The following is a 27,192-nucleotide window of genomic DNA, read 5'->3' on the forward strand; positions in this document are numbered from 1 at the left end:
TGGAAGATGCATTCTGCCTTTCACAGAGGTAGCTTTTAATGGGTGGGTGTATAACTCCCTAGTGCTTCCCAAGCTGAAATGTACTGCAAGGAGTGATAACGCTTGGGTTATGGAGAAGCAAAGTAACTTAAAGCTTCCAGCAGTAACTGAATTGGTGATCCCAGTATTCATAGTAAAGATCCAAGGTCTGGACACAACTGGCTTTGTACCTGCTTCTGTTAAACAGTTGATGTCGCGCAGAAGATTGGTAAGAGCATTTGCAGATGGAACTGAAGAAAAGTTCATTTTGATTCGTGAGCTGGCACGGGGTGCCCAGAGAGGTGGTGGTGCCCCATCCCTGCAGTCACCCAAGGTCAGGCTGGGTGGGGCTCTGAGCACTGATGGAGCTGTGGGTGTTGCTGTTCATTGCGAGTGAGCTGGTCTGGATGGCCTTTAAAGATCCCACATCAATGGTGTGAGTCTGAGGGCTGCTTTGAGGCCTCTGAAGCACTTTGCACATTACTAGCACCTTGTGGTCAGCAGTGTCCAGCCAACCACGGCCCCACCTGGTGGCAGTGCAGCTATGGGTGAAGCCATGTAGTTACCAGCAGTGCATCTGGAACACGTGGGAATCTATCTTTCCTTTCATGTGCTTGTATCTGCTGGTTTTGGGGTAGAACAATGGGAACTTAAGTTCCCAGCCTTAAGTTGTGCTGGGAGAAGTTCAGGTTTGATATCAGGAAAAAATTCTCTTCCAGAAGAGCTGTGATGCAGTGGCACAGCTGCCTAGGGGTTGGTGGGGTCAGTGTCCATGGAGGTGTTCGGGGAATGTGGGGATGTGGCACTGAGGGACATGTGCAGTGAGCATGGTGGAGTGGGCTGGGGTTTATTGCTTTTAAAATCATAAAAAGTCACCTGGGTATCAAATGAGGGTGGCTGGAAGTAGCAGTGTGTGAGTGTTAGAGACCCTGAGTAGAAGGCAGCAGTGAGCAGACACAGAGGGAAATCTTGCAGTCAGAAGGGAAAGCTCCAAGAGCAAAGAAAGCCTCCACCTCTAAGTTAGCTTTGTGCCAGGTTTCTAAGGGGCCTGTAGGGGCAGGTAGGGATAGACAGGTGAATGCCAGAAGAAATGAAAGTGAAAATAATGGGTAAGCTGTTAAACAGTGGAAGCAAGTAGGAATGGGATCGTGGAATCCATCACCACTAGTACATCCTTAAGAGCCACATCTCCGCAGTTAGGGAGCATCTCCAGGGGCAGTGGCCCCACCACCTCCTTGTGCAGCTGTGCCACTGCATCACTGCTCTTTTGGAGAAGAAATGTTATCCAGCCTGACCATACACAACTTGGGGCCCCCATGTCTCATCCTATCACTAGTTACCTAAATAGTACAAATGGTGGACCTTTCCAGCCTTTGTAAAGCTGGATCCTGCCAAAACTTGGTTCCTTGTTGAGCTTCCAGAGCATGGCCTTGCCTAGATTCTTGTGAAATGCCTGGCTTAGCTCTGGCCTGCTGCCCTGATCAAGTTTTTAGGAAGGAATGAGCTTGATGTCAGGTATGTGGTGGGCTTCTTGCATGCTGTTAAATCCAGAAACTGGTTTTGCATAAAGAGAGGAAATGCTGTGTGCTGGAAAGCAACATCTTTGAAAAGATCATGGGGCTGCTGTAGGAAGCAGTACTGGGTTGTAGCTTCTAAGGTGAGCCTGTGGCTTTCCAGAGGTGAGGAATAGGATTGCAGACTTTCTCTGTGGCTGTAGTAAAGTCAACCCTAATGTGCAGTAATGCTTCTGGTTCTGATTGCTGGGGGACTGAGGGCAGAGCCAAGGACTGGGCTTGGTGTGGGATGGTGTTCTCACTTTGTGCAGATGTGCTCAGGAGATGCTTCCATCCAGGGATGGGAATGCTGGCTGGAGTGTGAGCTGTGTCTGGAGATGAGCACAAGCTCTCAGTAGAGGTGCTGGTGTTCTGACAATCAGCTGTCTGCTTCAGCCATGGCAGTCTCTAGGTGTAGGAGGAAGTGTGTGAAAATGTTCTGCCATGTAAGAAAAGCACCCAAACCTGGCAAGAGGTGCAAGAGGCTGAGTCAGGCTCTGCTTGAGGGTGCCCAGGGCAACCAGAGGCACCGAGCCCAACCTGGAGCCTCCAGCAGAGCACTGCTGTGCTGGGCAGGTGCTGGAGCCCTGGCACAGGGAGCACAGAGCTGTGGGGGCTCCTCCTTGGGGATCTCCCACAGCCCCTGGCCGTGGTGCTGGGCACCTGCTGGGCAGAGGAGGACCAGAGGGACCCAGGGATGCCTCCAGCCCTGAGCACCCTGGCTCCTTGCACTGCTTTGGATGGGGATTTGAGTACGTGTAGCAAAGCTTGCTACTTCTCGCACCTACTATGCAAGAGTAGTGCAAGGCACCAGTGTGCTCTAAGAGCAAGGCCAGTGATGTGTGGCATGTGTGATCTGCCTGCCCCAGCAGTGGGGGCCAAAGCCACCTGTGCTGCTTTTTTGTTTTGTTTCTGTCTGCAGTGGGATAGTTAAAAAAAAAAAAAAAAAAAAAGCAAACAAGGAAACCCCCACCAGCACAGGTAGAGGTGGAGCTTGTGTCACTCCTGGCACTGGGGTTGAGGATGTCAGCTCTTTTCAGTAAGTTGCTAAGTTCGTGCAATCGGTTTGCACTCTGTATCCCACAACCTCCATTTCACCACCACTGTGTTTGGGTTTTTTTTTGAGAGTGTAAGTTCTGATTATCTCTGCAGTTAGCTTGCAACACATTTGCTCCGAGTTTGAGATGCAACTTTTTGCACTCAGAGCTGTAAAAACAAGAAACTGTTTCTGCAAAGAAAAGGTGGAGGGCCTGAGCACGTGGGGGTTTGTTGGTTGCTTTTTTTGTTGCTGTAAGTGGAGCACGGGTTCATGGGACTGGCTTCACTGTTGCTTGTTGTGGCAGCTTCAATTGGTATCAGTGGGAATACCCACTTCGTCTGTGCATGCTTGGTTGTTGGGTGAGGGGTTGTGACTCCTGGCAAGAGATTCATTCCATCCAAACGAATGCAAAAATTAATGCTGTGTTTTTATTTTCAGTGGGACTTCTCCTCTCGCCTGCCTGAATGCGATGCTGCATACAAACTCCCGAGGGGAAGAGGGCATTTTCTATAAGGTCCCGGGGCGGATGGGAGTGTACACTCTGAAGGTAAGTTTCTCAGCTGGGCAGCCTTGTTTCAGTCCTCAGTGGCTTTTGTTCCATTATAAATAGTTTGGATTAGAGTAATCCAAGGTGAGGAGGAGGGGACTGTTCCTCAGTAGCATGAACTGTAATATAAACTATCCCTGCAAACACTGGACTCTTCCTTCTTGCTGATGATCATCTGTGTGTGGAGAATACAACCAAAATGGTGCTAGTTGTTGTTCACAGTGGTGTAGTTTGCTGGTGATTGTTATCATCCAGAAATGAAATTGTAATAACATTACTTTTTTGTGGTTATAATTTTATCACCACTCAACTCATATCTGGAGATGAAAAAAGTCCCTTACCCTTAATCTATTAATAGCAGACAAAATAATTCTAGGAAAAAAATATAGATTCCTTGATTTAGCTGATTTGTACTTCTAAAACTAATCTCTATTTGGAGCTTCTTTTCCCTAGTTAAACTACTGAGATGAGGTCTGCTCACACCATTCTTGGTTTTCCATGTACTTGAAATTGTTGACTTTGCCATAAGATTCCTCTTGCTAATGTAGAGCTCTACAGTGTGGGTTGCCATGTTCCTCTTCTCATTCCATGCACCAGAAAGAGCGATAGAATCTTCTGTGATAACGTTTGTATTTTCCTGGAGTATTGAAATCATTAAGGTTGGAAAAGACCTCTGAGATCACGTAGTCCAACTCATCACCACCATCCCCACTCAACCATGTCCTAAGTGCCAGATCTCCATGTTTCTTGTTCTTGGAAATCCAGACCGAAGCGAACAAGTGGAACCCTTGTGTTCCTCCATTTTCCCATCTTAGTACTTACAAAGTTCATGCTGGAGCATCCTCCTGGTCCCCCTACTGGAGCCTTCTGGTGGCTGGCACTGTCCTGTACCTCTGAACATTTGGCATGTGTCCCTGTGTGCTTGTATTTATTGCTTCCCCTGTACTTATTATCCCCTTTGCAGCAGAAAGGCCCACAACTGGATTTCCTGTTCACCGGTAGCCTGAAACATTCCAGTCTGATAGGAATATTTCTAACCTGATGTTTGGAGAAGGCCAGCAAGCTCCATTTTTACCACAGGTGATAAAAACAGAGCACATCGTCTTACAGATGTATTTATAGGAGTGTTAGCTGGAAGACCAGATTTTATTTGATTTTTCCATGTGATTCACTAAAAGGAGGAAGCTTTAATTATTGAAAGAAGAGCAGTTGTAATGAGAAGATGTTTCTATAGTTCAGAGTACACTTCTGCTTCAGAAATAGAAGGTGCAGTAGGGAGAGGTGAAGTGTCTAAAGCAATTTGTGTTGGATATTAGGAAACATTTCTTATCCATAAGAGTGGTGGTGAAACATTAGAACAGGCTGCCCAGGGAGGTGGTGGGGTCACCATCCCTGGGGGTGCTCAGGAACTATGGAGATGTGGCACTGAGGGACGTGGTCATGGAGGGGGGTGGGTTTGCAGTTGAACTAAGATGTCTTTTCCAACTTTAATGACCCTGTGGTTGTGTGGAATTTTGAGAGAAGGCCGTATCATCAGCACAGACAGGACATGGCAGTGAAGGTCCTGGGGAGTGCCATTTTCTCATAGGAAGGGGCAGAGCTGGAAGGAGAGCTCTGGAGGCTGTCTGCAGGTGTTGGGAAAGACCCTTGGAGAGTCCAACCTCCTGTCAGGGCACGGTCAGCTGTACCAGGTCGCTCAGGAGACATCCTGAAAAAATGTATAATTGTTGTGTGCCAGGTGACATCATCTCTCTAAAAGTTATGCAATAAAGAAGGTTGAATAAGGGAAGGTGAGCATTAGGAGTATGCACTCGTAGTCTTCACCAGCTTAGGTGACACTTGTTAGAAATAGATTTTCTTTCCATGCTTCTCATGATGCTCTCTTCCCTCATGGTTTGCAAGTAATTCTTTACGTGCAGTTAGAAGAGCTGCATTTCTGCAGTGAAGGATGAAAATATAATTGGATATCTGACCCAATTAGTAATCACCTCGCTGGTGGGGAAAAATATCTGGAGTTACTGAAGTTGGTGAAACTCGTGTCATCTGAATTGATTTTTTGGACCTACAAGCAAAGATCAGTCGCAGCTGTAAGCATAGAGAAAGGATAATATGTGAATTGCCTCCAGGGGGAAGGGGGAGATGCTGTGACTTCTTCCAGCTGTGCATCCTGTGCCCAGCTGACGGCTGACAAAAGGATGCTGACATACGCATGCATACACCAGCGCCCCCATTGCACCAGTATGGCAATGTAGGTTAAAATCTCAATGGTGAGGATCGCTAGAGGGCAGCCTGGGCTTAGCTGTGGGCAGGCAGCAAGGGCTGGCTGTTAGACTGAAAGAGTCTGTGTGGGAATGGTAAGCCTCCAGGTGCCTCACAGTGTGTTGTAGCGCACTGCAGTTCATTGTGGTGTGTTACAGATGGTGACTGGGGATCGAGAAGACAACTATAGTGGGTGTGCAGGAAAGGTGATGTGAGATGGTGACAGGGAAGTTCAGGAACCCTTGGTGGGCATGTGTTTCATGTGGGCTAGCAGAAAGCACTGAAAGGCCTGAAGCAGCTGTTCTGACACATCTCTGCAGCAAAAGTCAACAACAAGCACTCGTTGAATAAACTGCAACTTAAAAAGTGTTCTGTTAAGTGAGGAACTTCTTGCTGAATGGGTTTGCTGAGCTGTTGGCTCCATTTGCAGAAGGACGTTCCCGATGGGCTGAAGGAGCTCTCAGACGGCTCAGAGGAAAGCAGCGACGCGCAGTCCGACTCACAGAGCTCTGAGAACAGCAGCAGCAGCAGCAGCAGTGATGGCTGCACGAACAAGGACGGGAAGAAAAGCAGGTGGAAAAGGAAAGGTAATTTCCTGCTCAGGAGAAGTGATAACATGGTCTCTGTGAAGGACTTTCAGCTTTATGCCAATCCCATCTGTTGCCATATAAAGACAGGACGTTACAGGAGCCTAAAGTCTCTTCTGCTGTTTATGCTTCTGGCTTGAACTTATGTCATAAGTACAGCATGGCTTGAAACAAAAGAAAAAGCATTTGCAGTTAAATGTCCATCCTTGATTTAAGCGTACTGTGCTTTAGACCTAGAAGCAGCAGCATTGTTTTTTTTCCAGGTTCTCTCTTTACCCTGGGCCTTTTATCAGGCCCTAAGCCTAACTCTAACCCTCCTTTCCTGAGACCACTGCACCTTCTGATTGTGGCCTCTCATGATACTGGATGCAGCAGTGTCTGGGAGTGAGCACAGACCCTCTGAGATTACAGCTCATGGGAACTGGTGGGTCTGTGGGCCTGCACTCCTTTTCCTGCTTTGGGCTCCTTTCCCTCGTGAAGTCAGCAATACTTACGTGTTTTAAACGTTTTCAAACTTCAATAATAAAGTTCAACAGTGTTTCAAGAGTACCTACATTCTGAATTTTCTGCAGAAGAACATCTTTGGTTTTGCAGGGGAAATAATGCATTCCAGTCTCTTTTCAGTCCTGGCATCCTGACACGGTGCCTTGCTGGGTACTGCTGTCAGTGGTTGCTTCATGTATTAGTAACACGTTCAGTTCCAGCACCCATTCATTTGATCAGTGTCTGAATCATCATTCCTCCTCCAGAATTCTGGTCAGCTATTTGTTTGAGCGCTGAATTAATTAATTAAAAAAGCAATAATAAAATTTGAGGACGCAATGTACATTTACTAGAAATCCTTTGTTCTTTGTTTTAAGCAAAGGCTGTGCCTTTCTCTTGTAGGTACACCTGCATCTTTCAGTGTAACTGCTGCTGTTACGGCCTTCCCCTTCAGTCTGATCCTTTCCTTTTCTTCTCAGTCATGCACAGAATTTCCTGGCTGAAATGCAGCGAAATGAAAAGCTTGTTTCCATTGCAGTGGTGGAGGCATGCAGGAGGTTTTGTGACACTGTTGGGCTGTGCAGCAGAGCATTGGGGTCTGCTGGGGTTGTGTGGAACCGACTGTGTGTGGGGTTTTCTGTGTCGTGCAAGTAAGCAAAACCTGAGGAAATGGTTGGGTGGAATTGTGAGCCTTTAAAACACCACGAAAGTAGGCATTGTCAAAAGTTGAGCAGTAAGACTTGACTCCAGCTTAATCTTCCAAAGGAAGAAGGAAGGGAAGCTGTAGGCTGAAAGGGGGTGGCAAAAGTTACCCTGAACTCAAAAGCAGAAGATTTGAAGGTAGCAGTTCCAGTATGAATATAAAAAACAAAAAAGGAATTTTGCACTTCTTTTGTGGCCACATACTGATTATTTTCATTTCTAGGAACCACAGTGCTTTAAAATGCATTCGAAGGCAAGAATTTCATTATTTAAAATCATGGCTATGGTCAGTGGTGTCACCGAGTATTTTCCTTCTATTCCCTCTTTTTGTTTGTGTTCCTTTGTTTGAGCAGCTCTTAATCACTAATAAACCTAACCTCTTAGTGTCACACAAAGTCATTCACAGGTTCTTGAAGGAAGTGATGCTCTCCTTCAGCTTCCCTTTAAGAAAATCTCTTTACACCACTGTGCTGGTGAGACGGAGCAGAGATGGTGTTTCTGTGCAGTGAGCTGTTGGAGCTGCAGGTGTACGGAGCTGATTGCAGACCTGGCTGAGCCTGGTGCATCCTGGATTGCCCCTGTGCCAGCAGGGCACTGCAGGAATGAAAACAGAAGCATGGTGTCTGTATTTACAGCTCAGTGTAAGTCCTATAAATCCTGTTCTGGATGAAAGTGCCAGACCTCTGTGCAGGGAACAGGTGGAAAAGCAGCGTGAGGCAACGTGTCCTAGAATGGTTGGGTTAGATGGGACCTTAAGGACCATTCAGTTGCAACCCCTGCTGCAGGTCAGGCTGCATACCACCCCATCCAGTGTAAGCTATGTGCACAACTGGGATTGCCCCAAACCAAGTGCAGCACCTTGTGCCTGGCCTTGTTGAACCTTGTTAGGTTCCCGTGGGCTCTCTTCTCAAGGCCAACCAGATCAGATTGGATATTAGGAAATATTTATTTCTGAAAGAGTTGTAACGCAGTGGCACAGCTGCCCAGGGAGGTGGAGGGGTCACTGTCCCATGAGGTCTTCCACAACTGTGGGGATGTGGCACTAAGGGACACATTCAGTGAGCATGGTGCAGTGGACTGGGGTTGGACTGGGAGAATCTTAAGAGATCTTTCCCAATCTTAATGATTCCATAATTCAGTGTTGTTGGTGTCGTTTATCTGGTAGGCTGGGAACCATTCCTGAGCAGCAGAGTCAACTTCAAGAGCTCATAGTGAAGGCTGCATGGCTCTGTTCTTCTTCCCTTTGGCCCTTAGGTTGCCTTTTATCATCTCAGAATTATCCCTCTTCCCGTGGGGCTCTGAGCTCCTTTTACAGTTCTTTGCAGTTCAGACTGTGCTCCAGAAGAACATTTTATGCCAGCAAGCTGCATGTGCTCAGTTTTCATGTCGTGTATGTTGAATGGTGTGGGTTGAGCATGCTTCCTTGGGCACCCTGTGGTAATCTTTACCCTGGTACTAAGCCAGACAAGCATATTTCTAACTGTGGAGTGACATTTGATAAACATTTTCTTCAGGAAGCTATTATGGTTAATTCAGGTGATGTCTTTGCCACTGGCTTCTGTTTTGTCCTCTTAGAAGCACTGTTTATTTTCTTTTTAGGTCGTTTCTATGTTTCAGTATGGTTCCCCTTTTTATGAAGCTCAGTATTTCTGTGCCATGCTGTGTGAAATTCTTTTAGAGATTTCCCTCTACATATAAATATTGTCTTTATTAAAACACAAAAACCCATTCTTTGCTCAACCAGAAGACAGAAATTTCATGCGAAAATAACATTTTTCAAGCCTACATCACACAGAATAACATTCAAAGTCATAAACAAGTTCCCTGGCCTTTTCTTTTTTCAGAGGCTTTGTTATGAGAGTGTGGGCTCTTAGTAAGCTCCTTTTACAGCACAGCATGAGAACATTCATGTTGTCTGGCCACATGTTATTCCTTTATTCCTCCACACAGGGACAAATTCAACTATCCTGATAAAGTCACCAAAAATGGTAATTTTTTGTGCTACTGTGTCAGTGATAAGCAGTAGGAAGTCAGCAACCACGCTGGGGTCTTCCCCTGAGCACTTTTGGCTTTGCTGGTGACCTCTGTACCCTTTGTTTTGCAGGACATGCTTGCTTTCTCTATCACGGCACCATTCAGGTTGGAAAAGAGCTCCAAGATCCTCAAGTCCAATCCCAGCCCACCCCACCGTGCCCACTGCCCTCATCCCTCAGTGCCACATCCCCATGGTTCTGGAGCACCTCCAGGGACTGTGGCTCCACCACCTCCATGGGCAGCTGTGCCACTGCATCACTGCTCATTCAGAGCAGCAGTGTTTCCTAATATCCAGGCTGTTGGTTTGGTATCTGAAGTTACTTTGTTTTTTTGTGGGTTTTTTGTGTTGTTTTTAAGTCTATGTCATATAGTCTCACTGCCACGCAGATGCTGGGTAAGCTCAGCTCTTTGGAAGAGTGCTTTATAAAAGCAAAAATGCTCCAGGACAGACATCAGGAACATTGATTCCTTTGTTCTGTCTCCACCTGTAACAGAGGTTTTCCTTGCAGATTTTAAATGAAAGCATTAGGGACGTGACTTGATTTAGCAGGCACGGTGGTGATGGGTTGAGGGTTGGACTAGGTGATCTTAGAGGTCTTTTCCAACCTCAATGATTCTGTGATTAACCCTGGACGAATTATTCTTGGCTAAGTCAACGTCATCAGATTTCTGGAGTTCACGTGCAATGAATCGTATTGTGACAGCCTTATTCCTCGTTAGGAGGCGATGCTCGTTATTGCAAGGGGAGGAGGGGCGTTGTTGGGAGAACACAGATTTCTGATGAGAATCAGTGAAGTGAGTGCAAACCGTGGTAGACAGCGAGCAGATGAGGTGTGCTGCCATTACTGTGTTTTGCTTGGAGGCTCCGACGTGGGCTCTCCGAAGCTGCGGCTCAGCTTAACGTGCCATCATTTTTGCTCATATACATATAAAACAGGAAGCACGTTCAGATAACATCAACAGCCACTTCCTTATATGTGCAAAAATAAAAGTGCTCTGACAGCAGCAAAACTGACACTTTGATTTTAAGGAGGGTAGAAACCTCGCCTTTGTAGACCCACATGGGCATTGCTCTGAGCCAATCAGGAGCACAGAGGAAAAAATTTGAAACAACCCTCATGCATTATTGTCCGTACATCTGTGCATAAGAGGAAGGCTGCAGGAAGCCACGAGACTGCAGATTTGAAGGGAAGAAATAATGTTCATGGAGCAGCTCCGTGCAGTTCCACTGGAAGGTAAGGTGAAGCTGCTGCAGGGGATGGAGTGGGTGCTTTTCTGGCTCTGTGACCATCGGCCATGAGACACAGATCTCTTTTCTTTGGCCCTGATGGGAAACAGTTTCCCAGCTGTTGCCTTTCGAGAGCGACAGTAAAAGCTCAGCTCTTCTGGATGCTGTGCTTGTAAAAGGCTTTTGCCAAAGCACTTTGGTTTTGTGTTGTTTTAAATCATCCTGGATCTCGCTTCCAGATGCTTTTATCATCTTTTCACTCTGGTTTTGGGGCGATGTGTTGCTGTAATGTGCTCCATGAACACCAAGTGCAGCGAGCTCAGTGTAGCTGTGTGTGTGCTACACCTCATCCACACATCTGGGGCTGCTTCCAAGCTCCGCTTTACTAATGTAGTCTGTGCTTACAGAGTGTGGAAATGAAGCATGTGTAACTTAGTCTTGTTTGCACGGCCAGCTGCAAAACCTCAGCTGACTTGAGTGCAACTTGAGCAGTGCATCGACCTGGTTTGCATGCTGGTGCCAATGGAAATGCAGGATGGCTTGGGTTGGAAAGGACCTTAAGAGTCCTCTAGTTCCAGCCCCACATAAAGCAGTCTCATTGCACTGTAGATCTGGGCTGACTTTCATGGCTTCTGTCAGTTAAGAAAAGGCATTCAGCCTTGGATCTTCTGTAATTTCTGCCATGCTGGGTGCTCCTGGTGTACGCCTTCTAGTCAGTCAGCCTGAAGGAGGAGGAGGATCTTGTGTATCTCCTTTATGTTACCTAATGAGGTCACTGTGCTCTCAGGTCCCTGCCGCAGATCGCAGCCCGAGTTAGCTGTAGCAAAAAGGTGGAAAAGAGGAAAAAAATCAGGTGCTGTAAAGGGAAAAGGTGGAAACAGATTGGGTGTGATTGCAGGTTTTCCTGCCCCAGTGGGCAGCTGCCTGCTCATCTGATGTTTCTGTACAACAGACACACACTGATGGGTCCCTCGTCATCTTCAGCAGATTTTCAAAACCTTCTGTTCAAAGTCAGAAGTTTGTCTGGAAAATAATTAGTCTGAAACGTGGAGGTGTGGCTGCTGGAGTCGTGGGTCGACAGGCAGGGTGTGGATGGCTCAGGGCTGTGCTTGGTGGTCTCAGCAGTCTCTCCCAACCTTAATGATGCCGTGAAATACAAAGCACTGCTCCCTGCCTGCAGTTCAGGGCGGTATCTTTCAGCCTGGAGGAACGTCTGACACCGGAGCATTGGAGGCCGCGTGGTGCCGGCAGCTTCTGTGCTTAGCACCCTAACACAGCAGTGCCTTCACAGAGTGCTCTGCTGCCACAACAAACGAAACAAAAGAATTCAAAAGAACTGTGTCTGGGTTATGTCATTTTGTTTCTTCCTGTTAAAGATTTGATTGAAACATCTCAGCTTTTCTGAATGCAGCCGGTTCCTGTTTGTGCTCGTGACTCAGGAGGAAGCTCTTTCCCAAGTGTCACATATAATTTACCAAGCAATCTGCAGCACCAAAAATGTTCCTTTTCCCTTTTCTTTTAAGGTTGGGGTATCCTCTGCTTTATGCCACGCTATCCAGACTTTGATCCACGTAACAAGCTATAAGACATCCAAGGCTCATTCTCCAGCAGATTTATTTCTGCTAGACCTCATGGTCATTGGAGCTGTGATCCCAGATGCCTCCACCTGGCTGTGTGCTTGGTGGGCATTTAGGTGCACGGAAAGATTTGGATGAATTGGAACTGTCCAGCAGAGGATTTTGTGCATGAATCTTGCACGAATTTCACGTGAGAAGCATGTTGCAGTGCTCACATCAAGGGGGAACTGAAAGCTGCTGTGTGTCTGCAGCTGCTCGAGGCGAGTGGTGAAACTGCTCCTTGCTGAGCCCTGAGCTCTGGTGCTAAAACTAATCTGTTGCAGATTAAGGCTAAAACAATCTGTTGCATGTGCAGCTGTTGAGAGTCGCTGGATATTGATGTGCTGTTCCATTTCATCCAGACCTTCCAGCTCTACTGTGCTGCAGTCAGGGCTGTTTCACTGCCAGGCCGAGCGCAGGCTCTGCAGGATGGGGCTGTGCAGGCCGTGGCACAGCACTCGTTCAATCAATCTCCAGCAGATGAGAGATGAACACAGATTCTGAGGGGAAGCCCATTCAGAACTACAGGGCACGGGCTGCTGCCTGCACTAAAAGCAATGGAAATGCTCACGTTTTTAGGGGATCCGTTTGAAATTTAAGAGGAGAAGTAATGGCTTAAAATTGCAAGGTTCAGGTTGGATGTCAGGAGAGGTGTTTCTTCTCTCAGAGTGGTGATGCAGTGGCACAGCTGCGCAGGGAGGTGGTGGGATCACTGTCCCCGGAGTTGTTCCAGAAACACAGAGATACAGCACTAAGGAATGTGGTCAGTGGGCACGGGGGGGTGGGTTGGGGTTGGACTTGGGGGTCCTAGAGATCTTTTCCAGCCTTCATGATTCTGTGAGTGGGCACGGTGGTCATGAGTTGATGGTTGGACTTGCAATTTTGTGATGTTATGAAGTTCCTTCCCCATGATACTCTAGGTTTGATCTCCACATATATGAAGCTGTTTCTGAGCATAGGCTGACCTTCCCATTTCACCATTGTGGTGGGATCTTTCTTTAACCCCTCTGCATCTATGTTTTTCCTAATGCCTTGAAGCTAAGGCTTGTTGTCCTGTATTGAATCAGTACTGAACCATGTGTACTGTGACACTGAGGGTGTGTGTTTTCCATGGCCACGTGCAGAACACAGCTTGCTTAAATAGTGTTTTATTGAAGGCAGAAATCACAGTCCTCAGCAACAGCTCATGGTCAGTGGAGCTCTGAGAAATGAAAGCTCCAGCTCAGGCCATTCCATCCTCATTGTGCTTTTCCAGTGCACCTGGTTGTATTTAGACTCGGGTTGAAAACAGCTCACGCTGTTCAAGATCTGAGCTGGTCTTGGACTGCAGGCACCCAGCCTGAGGCAGGAGGTGGGGCAAGGTGGATGCTAAGGCCCCTTCCAACTCAGCCATTCCATAATTCTATAGAAATACCCTGTGGTCATCATTATACAGTTTTCAGTCACCCTGTGCGTTCTTCCAAGTAACCTGATGTTATCAGACCTCACCACTCCTTGCCCATTTTCACACACAGCTTATGAATACGTTTATGAATGTGTTGTTTAGTATCTGAACGACTCTTGCCCTTTTTTTGCCACCACAGATGCTATTACCATGCCCCAGCCTGCCACAGGGGCCCTGTCAGGAGGAGACTAAAATTTACCTCACTAAAATTTAAGAAAAGGGTGACATGCATTCTAAAAATACTGTCTAGATAACACTGCCCTGTGCTTGCCTCAGAAGAGCTGACATTTCTCCTATGCTTATCGGATTTTCAGCTGAGTGTTCACTGCACAACTACATCTTTATATTTTCAGTGTCAAGAGTATCCAGGTCCTGTATTAACTGCCAGGTTGGTCATCATCTTCAGCTGAGGAGGAGTCATAGCAGTGCATAATATGTCTTTTATTTTTAACTGATTTCTTAATGTTTGCTCCACTTTTAAAAATGAAGTACACGTACAGTTGCTCAGGCTGCTCTTGCTGAGAACAACACAACTGCACTCCCTGCTTCTCAGCTGTTGGCATCTTCCAGTCCAGGAGTTAGCTCTTCTCACCTCAAAACATGGCTCATGGTGATTTCCTAATCTTTGGAGGTGTTAAGCTTTTGCTGCTGGTCACAGAGGGCTGTCTGAGCTGATATCTTCAAGACTTCATGGATTCTTTCCATACATTGCAGACAGATGCATAAGGAAGATGTGCCCTGGTGCGTAAGCAGCTGATAGCTCAGAACAGAGACACACCCGTGCTGCAGATGCTTTCTGTGCCTCTTCTCCTTGCACTCCTAGCAGGGCCTGTAGCAGTTTGGCTTTGGGGTGATTTCCCATTTCTCCTGCATGCAGTATTTTCTCTGAGGTGCTGATGGCAGGCACTGAAGGGGCAGTGCTGGTAGTTCAGGTGACCTTTGAAAGACTTTTTTTTACTCTCCAAACATTACTTTTTTGGGTTTGGTTTCTCTGTTTTCAGTGTCTGTCTGGGGAATGGAGAATATCTTTTAATGGCAGCAAAATCACTTCAGCTGCTGCTGAGAATAAAGTATAGGGAAATTGATTTTCTGTCCACTTAAAAGCCCTTATTTTACAATGTAATACACTGCCCTGGCAGTGCCTCAGCCCAGAGCTTCACATTCTTGCTGTAAAAGCAGAATGATTTCCCATTTCCATGACGTTACACCTGCATTTTTAAGCTGGTTTGCAGAAACAGACAGTGGCATGGCTCACCAGCAGGAACAGTGGGTGTAATCTTGGGTTCAGCAGAGACAGGCTTTTAAACAGCACTTGATTTCCATTGGAAATGAGATTGGGGTGTGAGCTGGAGTTTCTGTTCCCAGTTAATTCTACATGCAAACCTTTCCTGAGTGATCGTTCACATCTGGATAGAATCAGGAAGAAGAGTTAATCGTGAACAACTGTATGAGGAAGAGCCCTAATAGCTTTATTTTATGTTTTTGTTAGTGGTCTCTAGGAACTGACCTCTCAGTAGCAGAGAAGAAACTAAATTCAATCTGAGCTAAGTTTCCTGCTCTTCAATAGATCAATAGCTGGATGAGAGCACCATTGGGTTGCACGTGGGATTGCTTCCCCTGAGAGCTCACAGTCAAGTCACAGAATCGTAGAACCTCAGAATGGTTGAGTTGGAAGGGACCTTAGAGATCATAGAGCCATGGAATGGGTTGGGTTGGAAGGGACCTTAAAGATCTTAGTTGGATGCCCCATACCAGATGAGGTTGCCAGGTGCAGCCTGGCCTCTGGGCAGTAGTGCCAGTGCTTTGTCACCCTCTGAGTAAAGAATTTCTTCCTGACATCTAACCTAAATCTTGCCTCTTTTAGCTTAAAAAGGAGCTTGAAGTGCTCTGTTGTCAGGCTACAAGATTTAAACCTGCTGCTTTTCTATTAGAATACGTATTGGCAGAGACGAGCTGGAGTGAAAAGCATTGAAGTATCCTGGGAGGAGGTGAATTAATTGTTTAATCTGTCTGTAATGGAGCTCTTCATATGCAAGGAGGAGGGTAGCTGTGCTGCCTGCCTTATGCACTGTGGTGATACACAAAGCACAAACGTGGAGGGGAGTTCAAAGAAACGTGACCACATCTTCCCTTCTCTGAACACCTACGGTAGCTTCCCACACAGTTCATGTTTGGCCATCTCTCGTCTGCTCTGTTTGAGTCAGCAACCTAGAAACGTGTTCTGGCACCCCGTAACAAAACATGTGAAGTGTGCAGTCCCACTTGCTCTGTCCTCCAAGCATCTGCTGCAGAGATGTACAGGGTCAGAGATTTTCTCCCACAGCCCTGAACTGTGTGTTCCCTTTACAGACCTGGGGTGGATTGGGGCAGTCACGGGGACCCCGCAGTGAGCCAGCACACCTCTGTGGTCCTGCAGACTCATGGATGGGAGGTGCAAGACCTCACATGTATGGATGGGTGTCAGGCTTGTAGGTGGGAGATGATGTGTGTACGTGTACGTGGGACCTCGTGTGTGTGAATGGATGTCAGACTCGTGGGTGGGAGGTGTAAGATCTCGTGCGTATAGGTGGGTGTCAGACTCATAGGTGGGAGATGTAAAGCTTCCTTATGATGGCAGCAGGCTGTTAGATCAGATCAGTTGTTGAGGTGCTGTGCTCGGGATGTGTTGTTCCAGCTCTTGAACCTCAGTGTGCTGTGCTATTAAGTGGCAGTGGCAAGTAATTCTCAGAACACTCACTGTGTTGTGGAATGATGCTGCAAAGTAGCATAAAACACTGGTGTCTGAAAAAGAGGCAGCATCACACACATTTTAAGAAGGATGAAAAGGATGACCCTGGGAACTACTGGCCTGTCAGCCTTAGCTCTGTGCCTGGGAAGGTGACGGAGCAGATCCTCCTGGAAGCTGTGCTAAGGCACGTGGTTGGCAGGGAGGTGAAACAGGAGAAACAGAATGGCTTCACCAAGGACAAGTTCTGCTTGACCAACCTGGTGGCCTTCTATGATGGGGTCATTTCATCAACGGGTAAGGGAAGAGCCACTGATGTCATCTACCTGGGCTGCAGTAAGGCCTTTGACATGGCATCCCACGTCCTTCTCTCCAAATTGGAAAGATATGCATTTGATGGGTGAGCTGTTTGATGGACGAAGAACTGGCTGCAGGATTGAGTCCAGGGAGCGATGGTCAATGGCTCTGTGTCTGGATGGAGATTGGTGATGAGTGGTGGCCCCCAAGGGTTGGTGCTGGAACCAGTACTGTTCATCAGTGACATCAGAAGTGGGCTCGAGGGCACCCCCAGCAGGTTTGCTGATGACACCAAGCCATGTGGTGCAGTGGGCACCGCAGAGGGACAGGATGTCACTCAGAGGGGCCTAGACAGGCTGAGCAGTGGGCCCAGGTGAACCTCATGAAGCTCAACAGATCCAAGTGCAAGGTCTGCACCTGGGCCGTGGCAACCCCCATTACCAACACAGGTTGGGGAATGAAAGGATTGAGCACAGCCCTGCGAAAAAGGACCTGGGGGTGCTGGTGGCTGGGAAGCTGGATGTGAGCCAGCAGTGTGCCCTCACAGCCCAGAAAGCAAACTGTATCCTGGGCTGCACCAAAAGCAGCATGGCCAGCAGGGCGAGGGAGGTGATCCTGCCCCTCTGCTCTGTGCTGGTGAGGCCTCACCTGGAGTGCTGTATCCAGATGTGGAGGCCTCAGTACAGGAGAGACATGGAGCTGTTGGGGTGCATCCAGAGAAGAGCCACGGAAATGGTCCAAGGGATGGAACAGCTCTCCTGCGAGGACAGACTGAGAGAGCTGGGGCTGTGCAGCCTGGAGGAGAGAAGGCTGCCAGGTGACTGAGGCCTGTCAGTATCTAAAGGGGAGCTACAGGAAAGAAGGGGACAGACTTCAGCAGGGTCTGTGATAATAGAACAAAGGGAAACAGTTTTGAGTTTTAAGGGTGTAGATTTAGGTTGGATATATGGAAGAAACCTTTTGCAGTGAGGGTGGTGAGGCACTGGCACAGGATAACTGATGTGGTGGTGGATGCCCCATCCCTGGAGACCTTCAAGGCCAGGCTGCAGCAGGCCCTGGGCACTCTGATGGAGCTGTGCTGTCCCTGTGCACTGCAGAGCAGTCGGACTGATGGCCTTCAGAGCTCCCCTCCAACTCTAATTCTCAGAAGCTCTGTAGAGTCCAAAGGCAGCGAAGATACATTGCTGAGTTCTTAGAGCCCCTTTTTGGGGAAGAAGGGAGTGTCCTTGGCACGGAAACAAAAATTTTGCAGTGATACACCACGTGCTATTTGATGGTGCAGTGTGTTCAGACTGCAGGATAAATGCAGCTGGACAGATGTGCAGTGCTTGCAGAACTTAACTCTATCTAATGTGGATCAGGCACGGGCAGCGCCAAGATCGGTTGTCAGATGACTTTCAGTGATATTTATCAGTGATGGCAGTGATAGCTTCTATCAAATGCCTGGGCTGCCAGAGTGTGTCTCGTGAGTAACTTGGATGTATTAGTCTTAGATCTATCACTCTCACAGCCTTCACTTTTTCCTGGAGGCACACGTCTACTACAGTATTAAAAAAAATAGAACGACTCATTGGTGTTGGCGAATTTGATGTCATTTGAGGTAATTAGCACTTCCAGCTGTAATTTCCTAGCACGTTTATGTGAAATACTTGCCTTACATTTCAACAGCTGAAAAAAAAATGCTATTTAGATCAGTAGAATGTCTCTGAATTCAGAGCATTCTGATGTTGGTGATTTCTGTTTTATAACAGCTGTGACGTTGTGCATCCCCCAGAAAACTTGATGGTGCAGCAGCTTCAAAAGTGCTAAGGATGCTGATTGCCAAATGTTCTTATTTCACTGCCTCACGTCCTTTGTGTTATACGTAGATTCTGAGCATGTTGGGTTGAGGACTTCTCATTCCGTTGGTGTGCTGCCTGCAGCAGGGTGTCCCAGTTCGTGGCTGCTGCCCCTACACGTGCTCCATGCTCATTCAGGTTGGAGAAGACCACCAAAATGCCCCAGTCCAACCCCTCCCCCCATGTCCACTAAACCAAGCCCCGCAGTGCCACATCCCCACGGTCCTGGGTCACCTCCAGGGATGGTGACCCCACCACCTCCCTGGGCAGCTGTGCCACTGCATCACTGCCCTTTCCAAGAAGAAATGATTCCTGATATCCAGCGTGAACTGAAAGAGGAATGTAGTCATGTGTCTTCACTATGGCTACACCTCTTGAAACCAGAGCTACTTGTGTGTCATTTAGGTACGGTTTTAGAAACAGGTAATCCTCATCACAGCAGTGAAAGTCTCAGCTTCACCCAGGGCAAAGTGCAGGAGTGGGAGTTCTGCAAAGTTGCAATTGGATGATATTTTCAGTCGTCTTTTGCTCCTTGATTTTTGCTAGGAGCTGTTACGTGGTGGAGAACTCTTGAGAAGTGGCTGCCTTCCTGGTACATTCGGCCTTGGTTTGGTGTGAATTCCAGCTTGAGCACCCATCCTCTTTCTGACACACTGCATACCTGTAAAATAAAAAAGGCATGGGGTGAGCAGGAGGCATTTGCATGCTTCTCAGAACGCGTTTGATGACTTTCACTAGGACTTTTTTATGCTGTACATCTGGATCCCATTAGCTGTTTAAAATTGGGTTATTTTAAGCTTGTGACTGCACATAGTTGAAAGGGGGGGAGTACTGTATTTTTAGTTCATTTTGACTGTAATTTCTTTCCAAATTAGTAAAGTTCAGCTTTTTCTTTCTGAATGTGTTGATTTTAAGGCAGAAAACCCCATGGAAACACATGCAAATCTTGAGCAGGAACTCTAGTTCTACTCTTCCAATTTATTTTCATGTTAGACTCTCCCAAGCCTAAACAAAAGCAGAGACAAAACCCCAGTAGAGTTCCTGCAGCTGAGCTCCAGCCAGGAAGAGAGAGGTGAGTACTTGGTCTGTGTACTGGGATGCATCTTGTACTCTGTCTGTGCTGCATTTGGGTCCTTTTAGAGGCAAAGAATGAGAGTCTTGTACCTGGAGACCATACAGAAGAGCACATCTCCTGTGCCAGGTAATAAATCAAACATACCCTGACAGCACATTGGGGAGTGTGGATTCCTACTGGGTGGAATGGATGATTGGGATCTGTGACCCATTCATGGGATGGCACTGATTGCTGCAGTGCTCGCTGACAAAGTCATTGCTCCAAAATAGTTTGCTTCCACTTAACAGAGCTGACAGTTTCTTTATGGTGTGGTATATTTGAAGCTAATTTGCTCTGATCCTTTAAAGAAGGATGAGCCTGAAGTTCTAGTTGTCAGTGATGTGAATGGCTCAGAAGGCTCCAGCCCTCTGCTTATGTTGCTGAACCTGTTGCAGCACCAAGATGCAGGGTCCTTTACTGGTTTTACACCAGTAACACTGGGGGGGATGTTCTGGTTGTCCTCACAACATGCAAAAGTCTCTTCTGCTCAGAATCATTTTAGTCTGGCAAAGTTCAGCAAACTTTAGCAATGTTTTTTTCTTCTGATTTGAGAGCATTTTGCCTCCCAATTTCTCTGACAACTGCAGATGTATTTTTCCTTTATTCCTTGTGCATTTCCAGTAGTTCTGTGTCATTCTCTGGGCATGGTGGCCATGAGGTGGCAGCTGGAATAGATGATCTTAGTGGTCTTTTCCAACCTTAATGATTCTGTGATTTTGTGCTGTTATGTCTTTAGCACTTAAGTCAGGTTATCCGTGTATTTGGTAAAGTGAACTGCCAGTTGACCTTGAGCTGAGTGACCCTAAGGGTAATTTTCCTTTGGAGCCACAGAATCAAAGCAGTTGCATGATGTGAGGTCATTCAGTGTGCTTCAGTTTCTTCTGTTAAGCCTGAGGAAAGCAGCCAGTCCTTTGTGCAACATCAGTTTAAGAAAATCTTCATCTTCATCTGGTCTTAGGAATTATTTGAGTGCCAGCCAAGGAAGTATGATTTCTGTCACCATCCCCATTGTTTCCATGTAAGATCTCCCTCTGCTTTTCTATTTCCTCCTTTCCAGCTCAGTGCTTCTCCAGGTGTTTTCCTGCATAGGATTAAGCCATTGTGCTCTAATAGTGCAGTTCTCCATACGGTATCAAGGGAAGGGAAGGCAATAAATCAGAAAGTAAACTACTGCCTGAACGAGCTGAGACTTGTGTAGTTCTGTATAACAACTACTGAGCTTAAAGGGATGTTGCAGCCAGGCAGTTAATCTTGCTCTCCCAAAGCAGGATCAGCAACATCCATCTGTTTTCTTGTTTATTTGGCTCTAGTTGTGAAAGGGAAACATAGCTGGAGGATTATTGCTAAATTTTCTTTTAGAAAAGGGAGTAGATATATGCTGGAAACCAGAGGGATTTCCCACCCAAACTATCCTGTGTTCTATGAGTTTGTGATTTCAAACAGACAGATATCCTGCTAAATTCAGACCCTACAAAGTAAATAACTTGTCTAAGAGGAGATAGCCAGGAAAAAGTGAAAGAAGTAGTAGTCAGAATAATTCAGGTGTCTTCACTTACCTGTTGTTTTCACTTTTATGTGCTAATAACTGGCACCAGATGAGAGTGGTGAGCCTTGAAGATGCTTGTTGGGTGGCAGGACGGGCTGCTGGCAGAGCTCAGTCCCATGCTACATGCATGGGACAGCAGAGATCACAGCGTGCCCTGGGCACCACAGTGCCAGCAGGATCGTGGCATTCCTCCCAGCAGTGCCTTGGGCAACACTGGATAAGCAAATGGCATGGTATGGTACAGCACCAAAGTGGACACGTCATCAAATAACCCTTCAGTTGCATTGTCTGGGGGCTGTGGTTAGTCAGTTCATTCCTCAGTCCCAGGGCTTCAGGAAGAGTCCTTAATGTTGTCTTAGCTGGAACTCTACAAAGGGAAGACACAAGGCAGCATTGGAATTGGACTCAGTGATCCTTATGGGTTCCTTCCATCTCAGGTTATTCTAACATTGATCAATATTTTAGGGTTTGGAAGTCCTGAAGGAACCTGATACCTTGCAAGATGTCATTGGCTCCTGCCAGAATGGAATTTCTCATTTAATTTGTCCTTTACCACAATTAATCTGCTGTAGCTTAGTTTCTCAGAAGAAATACTTCTGTGTCGATTACATTTAAAGTGAGAAGACAACAGTGTAAAGGAGCCTCTGTCCCACAGATTGCAGTGGTAATTGGCTGCAGATGTGTCTTCTCCAGGATTCTTGCAGCTGGGACATGGGGCTGTGTGCTGGGTCCAGTCTCAGTTTATCTAACAAATTGAGTTTCATGAGGTTTGGCTGACACATGTTCCACTTTGTCTCCTCAACTTTAATCTAAGAGAACTGTTAAAACTTCACCTGGCAAGCTCCTCTCCCAGCCAAACCAACAGCAGGAAGTCATGAAACCTTGAGAGTGAACCAGCTGGCCTAAAAACCAGGGGCCAAGTGTGCAGAGTTATTATTTTGGGAGCTCTCCAGGCTGCGTGTGCTTGGGTTTGACTGCACCAAGCCAGAACTCCAATACCTGTGGGATTTTTTGGCACTGCCACGCAGTCATGTCTCTATCCACACTACCCGTTATCAAGGTGACATCTCCATCCCTTGCTTCTCATTCCTCTTTGGGTTGAGAAGAATCCCTGAATCCATTGAAGTTCTTTTTGGTCAGGCCCTGTCCCCATCTTCCGGGACCTTCAGCTGATGAAGAAAATCTTTGGTTATGTAGGAACAATGCAGAGCAGCTCACGGAGTATTTTAGCAGCAGTGTCTCGCTCGGTTCATTGCTTTCCCAGGTGTTGCTTTGCATTCTGTAATTATTTCTGCAGCTTCCCTCCAAAAGTGCTCTTAGGATTTAACGGCATCAAGAGGAATAATCTTTGCTCCACATATTTTTCCAATTAAGAAAGCCTGAAGTGAAGAGAGAACTCATTTTGCTCAACTTCTTTTTAAATCTAGAGGAAACAAGCTTAGCTCCTCAAGCCTGGTCCTGTGGGAGTTGGAATATTTCTCTGTGCATACACGTCCTTGCCTTATACCTGCTCTTGGCTGCATGCTAAGTCCTTAAAGGGCTGTAAACTGTCTGAGAGTTTTCAGGTCCAGGGACCCAGGGATGTATTTTTGTTCCTTTTTCCCTTAGCCTTTGCAGGGTGCCTCCAATTGTCTTTATTTCATTTGCTGAATCTTTTTCAGCTTTCCCATGTCTTTTCTGAGACCGGTGGACAGAAACGCTCTGGGAATATACAAAATGACATCTTCTCTTTTATTTTCTACTGACATTTTTGGCTTATCCCTCCCCATCACATTCTGCAGCGGGCTTTGCTTTTTGACATGTGAGTGAGCACGGAATGCGAGAACCGCCGAGATGCGGCGCTGAGGGGCACGGTCAGTGGGCACAGTGGGATGGGTTGGGGTTGGACTGGGTGATCTTAGAGGTCTTTTCCAACCTGAATTGCTTTTAGGATTCCATCCCCGTCTGCACCGCTTCGCTTTGGGGCCCACAACTGATTTCAAGCAGCCTTGCTCAGCTTTTGGAGCTCTCCTTTTGCCCTTGAGAAGCTGCTGTGGTTACAGCTGTCAGTCTGCAGCCGTAGCACCGAGGGCTTGTATGCATCCATAGGGTGCACAGATTGCTGTAGTGTTTCTCTGTGGCATCACCCTCCCAGGGTGGATCCAGGGGTGGATTTTAGCTTGTGCTGCCATTGCTGGTTCTGAAAGATCTGTTTTCTTACTTCCAAGACAACATAAAAACTGAAATGCGGATTGAATATGAAAGTAGAGCAAAGGAGCCTGCATTTGAGTTGAGTTTCTACTTCATGCAGCGACGGGCTTTGGAGAGGATGTGGTTTGTGTCCCTGCTATTCAAATGTCTCAGAGCCAGCAAGTCAGCATGTTGGTGTGCGTGGGTTTCAGATGTTAAGCTGCACTTGTGTTTGCTTCATGCTCAGCAGTGTCGGTGGTCACGGGCACAGTGCTTCCCCACGGGACGTGCACCTGGATGAGAAGATGCTTAACTGGGTTTGTGTGTTTCAGTTGTGGTCTTTCCATGCAGAATATGCCTTGTTCTTTCCACGTCCATCGCAGTTTTCTCTGCTTTCCTGAATCCTGTCACAGTGTGTAATAAATCTTTTGGTTGATGTGTGATGAACACTGTGGCATGCAAGTGAAACAGCCAGTGTAAATACACAATAAGAACGTTAGGTTCTTCATCCATCTGTCCTCACACATTGCATCACTTCTGTGGACATTGCCGTGAACCCATCAGACATCTCTTTCCTGAACTTATGAAATTTGTGTAGATCACTGCAGGTATGATTTGTATCTTTGCTGTATCCCCAAGCATTAAAACGCTTCTTGCTTGCTGTGTGACCTTGCAGAATTTTTGTTAATTTCTCACCTGATTACCATTGGATTCTTTTCTTTCCTTCTGTCTTTTCCAGCGTCAGAGTAGTGCCAATTCTTTGGCTTTGAAACAAGTGTGCCAGGGGAGGTTCAGGTTGGATATTAGGAACAGTTTCTTCTCAGAAAGATCTGTGATGCAGTGGCACAGCTGCACAGGGAGGTGGTGGGGTCACCGTCCCTGGGGGTGTTCCAGAGCTGTGGGGATGTGGCACTGAGGGACGTGGGCATGGTGGGGTGGGCTGGGGTTGGGCGTGGGGATCTCAGATGTCTTTTCCAATCTGGGTGATTCTGTGATAATTGCCTGTTGATGTTCAGAACCCTTTCTCGTGGAGCATGTTGAAAATCTCTGGGAATTTCCCTTCCCTGGTGGTACGGAGCAGAGTCACACTGCAGCAGTCATTAATGAAGAGTGTTGTTATCTCTTAACTCCTTTCTGCTGTGAAAGGATTAGCTTAGCCTCATCTAATCTACAGTTAATTGCTGCAGGAAGCAGTAGTTTGAATAGTCAACACGTAGGCCTAGTTATTCTTTATAGTAGGGATCATCCTTCTCCCTGGGCTCAAACGCTCTTCTGCACTTTTTTCCTTGTTTGTACAGCTTGGTACAATTATCTGTACTAATTCATGTGCAGATTTATATAAAGACCCTGAACTTGCTAACCTACACTTTTTTCAGCCTGCTAATTCCATATCCAGTTGGTCTCCCAGCTTCAGAGCGCATTGCAGATGAAGCACTCACTGATCCTCTTGCCTACACATACGTCGTGTCTGTTCTGTTACGGCCATCGTGCAATGCAAGGCATCAGAACTCATGTCATGTGCTGCAGTTTCATTCTCAGCAGCTGACCAGCTTCAAGCAGCCCAATGGCACCGATTTACCTGCCTGGTTATGCATGTGGTGGGTTACCCTTGGCTGCTGGCCAGCACGGTACAGATTTGCCAAGACAACGGAGGGAAAACCACGATTGTGACAGACCGATGGCAAATGGGTTCCCTGTTTGGCCACACAGCATCACCACTACGGCCAGAGCAGAGTATCCTGTGCCAGATGGGTTTATTCGAGCTGCATGAGCAGCTGTGATTTAATTCCCAGCCCTGATTTGCTGGTTGTGAAGGGAGTGTTCAAAAGTCTCAGTCATGTGGAATGAGAAACTTTGCTTTAGGACTCCACGTAGCAAGGACCAGATTTATTTAAGGTCTGTCTTGGATCGCTCAGTGCCCGCACGTGTTCATGCACTGGAGCAAATAATAGTGATGGTCATTCTGCTTCTGTGTCCCTCCCCACTCTTGCTTGGGATGCAGAGTTAATCTGATAAGAAGCTGCTGTCAGGTTGGTGTCTGACCATAGGTCATCCCAGATGAAGAGCATTGCCCATGTCTGCATTTCTGTTTAGACTTCTGCTGAACTTTCTCTCAAGTTACTTCCACAATAAAAAAGAAATAGACAAGAGATGGAACATCTGAAGTCACATACAGGAACTGCAGTTTGCTTTCTGAGGAAGACAGCTGCCTTGTTGATATAGAAATAGGAAATAGACACGATTCTTCTCTTACACAAAGTATCGCTTGCTAGAGGTGCAGTTTTCCTGAGCCTCATGAGATGATCTGAAGTGGTGAAACCTGGCTCATACATTGCTGCCAAATGGATGAAGGTTGAGTTTTCTGTGTGTTTTTTTTCTTGCAGTGTCATCAAGACTGTCACAGACATCCTCCCCTCAGACAAGCTGCCAGTCACCTTCCATCCAGACAGGCAAAGTCATCTCCTCATCCCAGAAGCACAGCAAGAAGGCACTCAAACAGGTAAGTGGTGTAGCCTGGAGCTGAGTTTGGAATTGCTGCAGTAGTGTTATTTCTCTGGTAGACCATCTAAGAGAAACTGCACTCTCCACGGTAGGAAGTCAGGGCTTCCTGCCTGTTTCATAAAACAGAGCTTTGCTAAATCATAGCGTCGTTCAGGTTGAAGAAGAGCTCCAAGATCTCCAAGTCCAACCCCAGCCCACCCCACTGTGCCCCACGTCCCTCAGTGCCACATCCCCACAGCTCTGCAACACCTCCAGGGGCAGTGACCCCACCACCTCCCTGTGCAGCTGTGCCACTGCATCACTGCTCCTTCAGAGCAGAAATTGTTCCTAATATCCAACCTGAACCTCCTCTGGCACAATTAAGGCCATCTTCTTATCCTAAAAATCAACCCTTTCTTTTAAAGGAGATTCAGAGTACTATCTTGCTTGAAAAATCACCTGGAAATTTTGTCATTGTTAGATTTATTCTCTAGAATAAGATACTGATTTTCACCCAAAGCATTTTAGAAAACTGAAAGTTTTTTCTGAGAAAAGAGTTAAATCCTCTGATTTCTTCCCCTCATTAGAGGCACTTTCCTTTCCAAGGAATTTTGTGGTCCAGTGTGTATTTATGGAGGTGACAAAGGGGAAGCAAAGCATGCTGGCTTTGCACTGCTCCTCTAGTGGGCGTTAGGAGGGAAGGAGCAGGGCTGGTTGTTTTGTGTTCACAGATAGCACTTATTGCATGCTCTCAGGATGGAATGGATAACTGTACCTCACACAGTTTGGTTCTTTTAATGAAAACCACCAGATGAATTATTCCCTCGAGCATCTTATTTGCAGGTGTTTCCCCAACTGCATTGTTTAGTTTGCCATGATCCTTAGAAAGGAAGTGCTTTAACAGGGTTAGACTTAGTCCTTACTAAAGCAAAAAAACCTGCAAGGAGTTATGAATCAAGCTGCAGAGGAGGTGCTAGTCAAGGGATTATGGAAGCTTGTCACAGACAGATGAAATCCTGATGTGTTTTGGATGGAATTTACCTTTTCCCAGCTTTTCCCAACTGAGAAGCAACACTCAGGATGGTATTCAGCTCTCAGAGATGCCCCTGGTGTTTGGAAAGGAATTTGCTGTGAGAGATAAGGATTCAATTAGAATATACTGTTGAGGAAAATAGTGCAGGTGAAGATAAAGAAATTGAATAAAGTGGAGCTTTGTTTCCAGCAGGAGTTAGATGGATGTTCTATCTCTCTTCTCTTTCCTCATAGTTTCCCACTTTTAATCTCTGAGTTCCCTCTGCTCTTCTTGCCACCAACCTTCCCCACCTTTCCACCCCATTTCCCCCCCCTTCCCCTTTTGTCTCTGCTCTCTCCCCACATTTCACCTCAGCTTTCTTCTTGACGTATCTACCTCTGGAGCATTCTTGTTCCAACACTGACTGTGTGTGTAGCAAAATAAGTCAGAACTGGTGAGGTCCAAACTTAAGGTGTTCTCAGTTTCACTGTTCACAATCT

At 46.7% G+C, this 27,192-nt stretch overlaps 1 protein-coding gene across 3 annotated transcripts in view; it reads left to right on the plus strand.

Annotated features, from left to right (window-relative positions):
- Window positions 1-27,192, plus strand: part of ASXL2 (ASXL transcriptional regulator 2) — a 75,854-nt gene that overhangs the window by 29,647 nt on the left and 19,015 nt on the right. For 2 of the 3 annotated variants that reach the window (XM_065730546.1, XM_065730547.1), the window contains 3 exons: window positions 3,049-3,157; window positions 5,847-6,003; window positions 25,584-25,699. In XM_065730546.1, the coding sequence (XP_065586618.1) occupies window positions 3,049-3,157; window positions 5,847-6,003; window positions 25,584-25,699 (382 nt within the window). Of the gene's footprint in view, window positions 1-3,048; window positions 3,158-5,846; window positions 6,004-9,808; window positions 10,458-25,583; window positions 25,700-27,192 lie in introns of those variants that run through there. The other variant, XM_065730548.1, reaches the window with a different exon arrangement.

The sequence above is a fragment of the Cyrtonyx montezumae genome, unplaced genomic scaffold, assembly GCF_038088225.1.
Source record: "Cyrtonyx montezumae isolate F1298 unplaced genomic scaffold, pur_monq_1.0 scaffold_13, whole genome shotgun sequence".
Classification (NCBI taxonomy): Eukaryota; Metazoa; Chordata; class Aves; order Galliformes; family Odontophoridae; genus Cyrtonyx; species Cyrtonyx montezumae.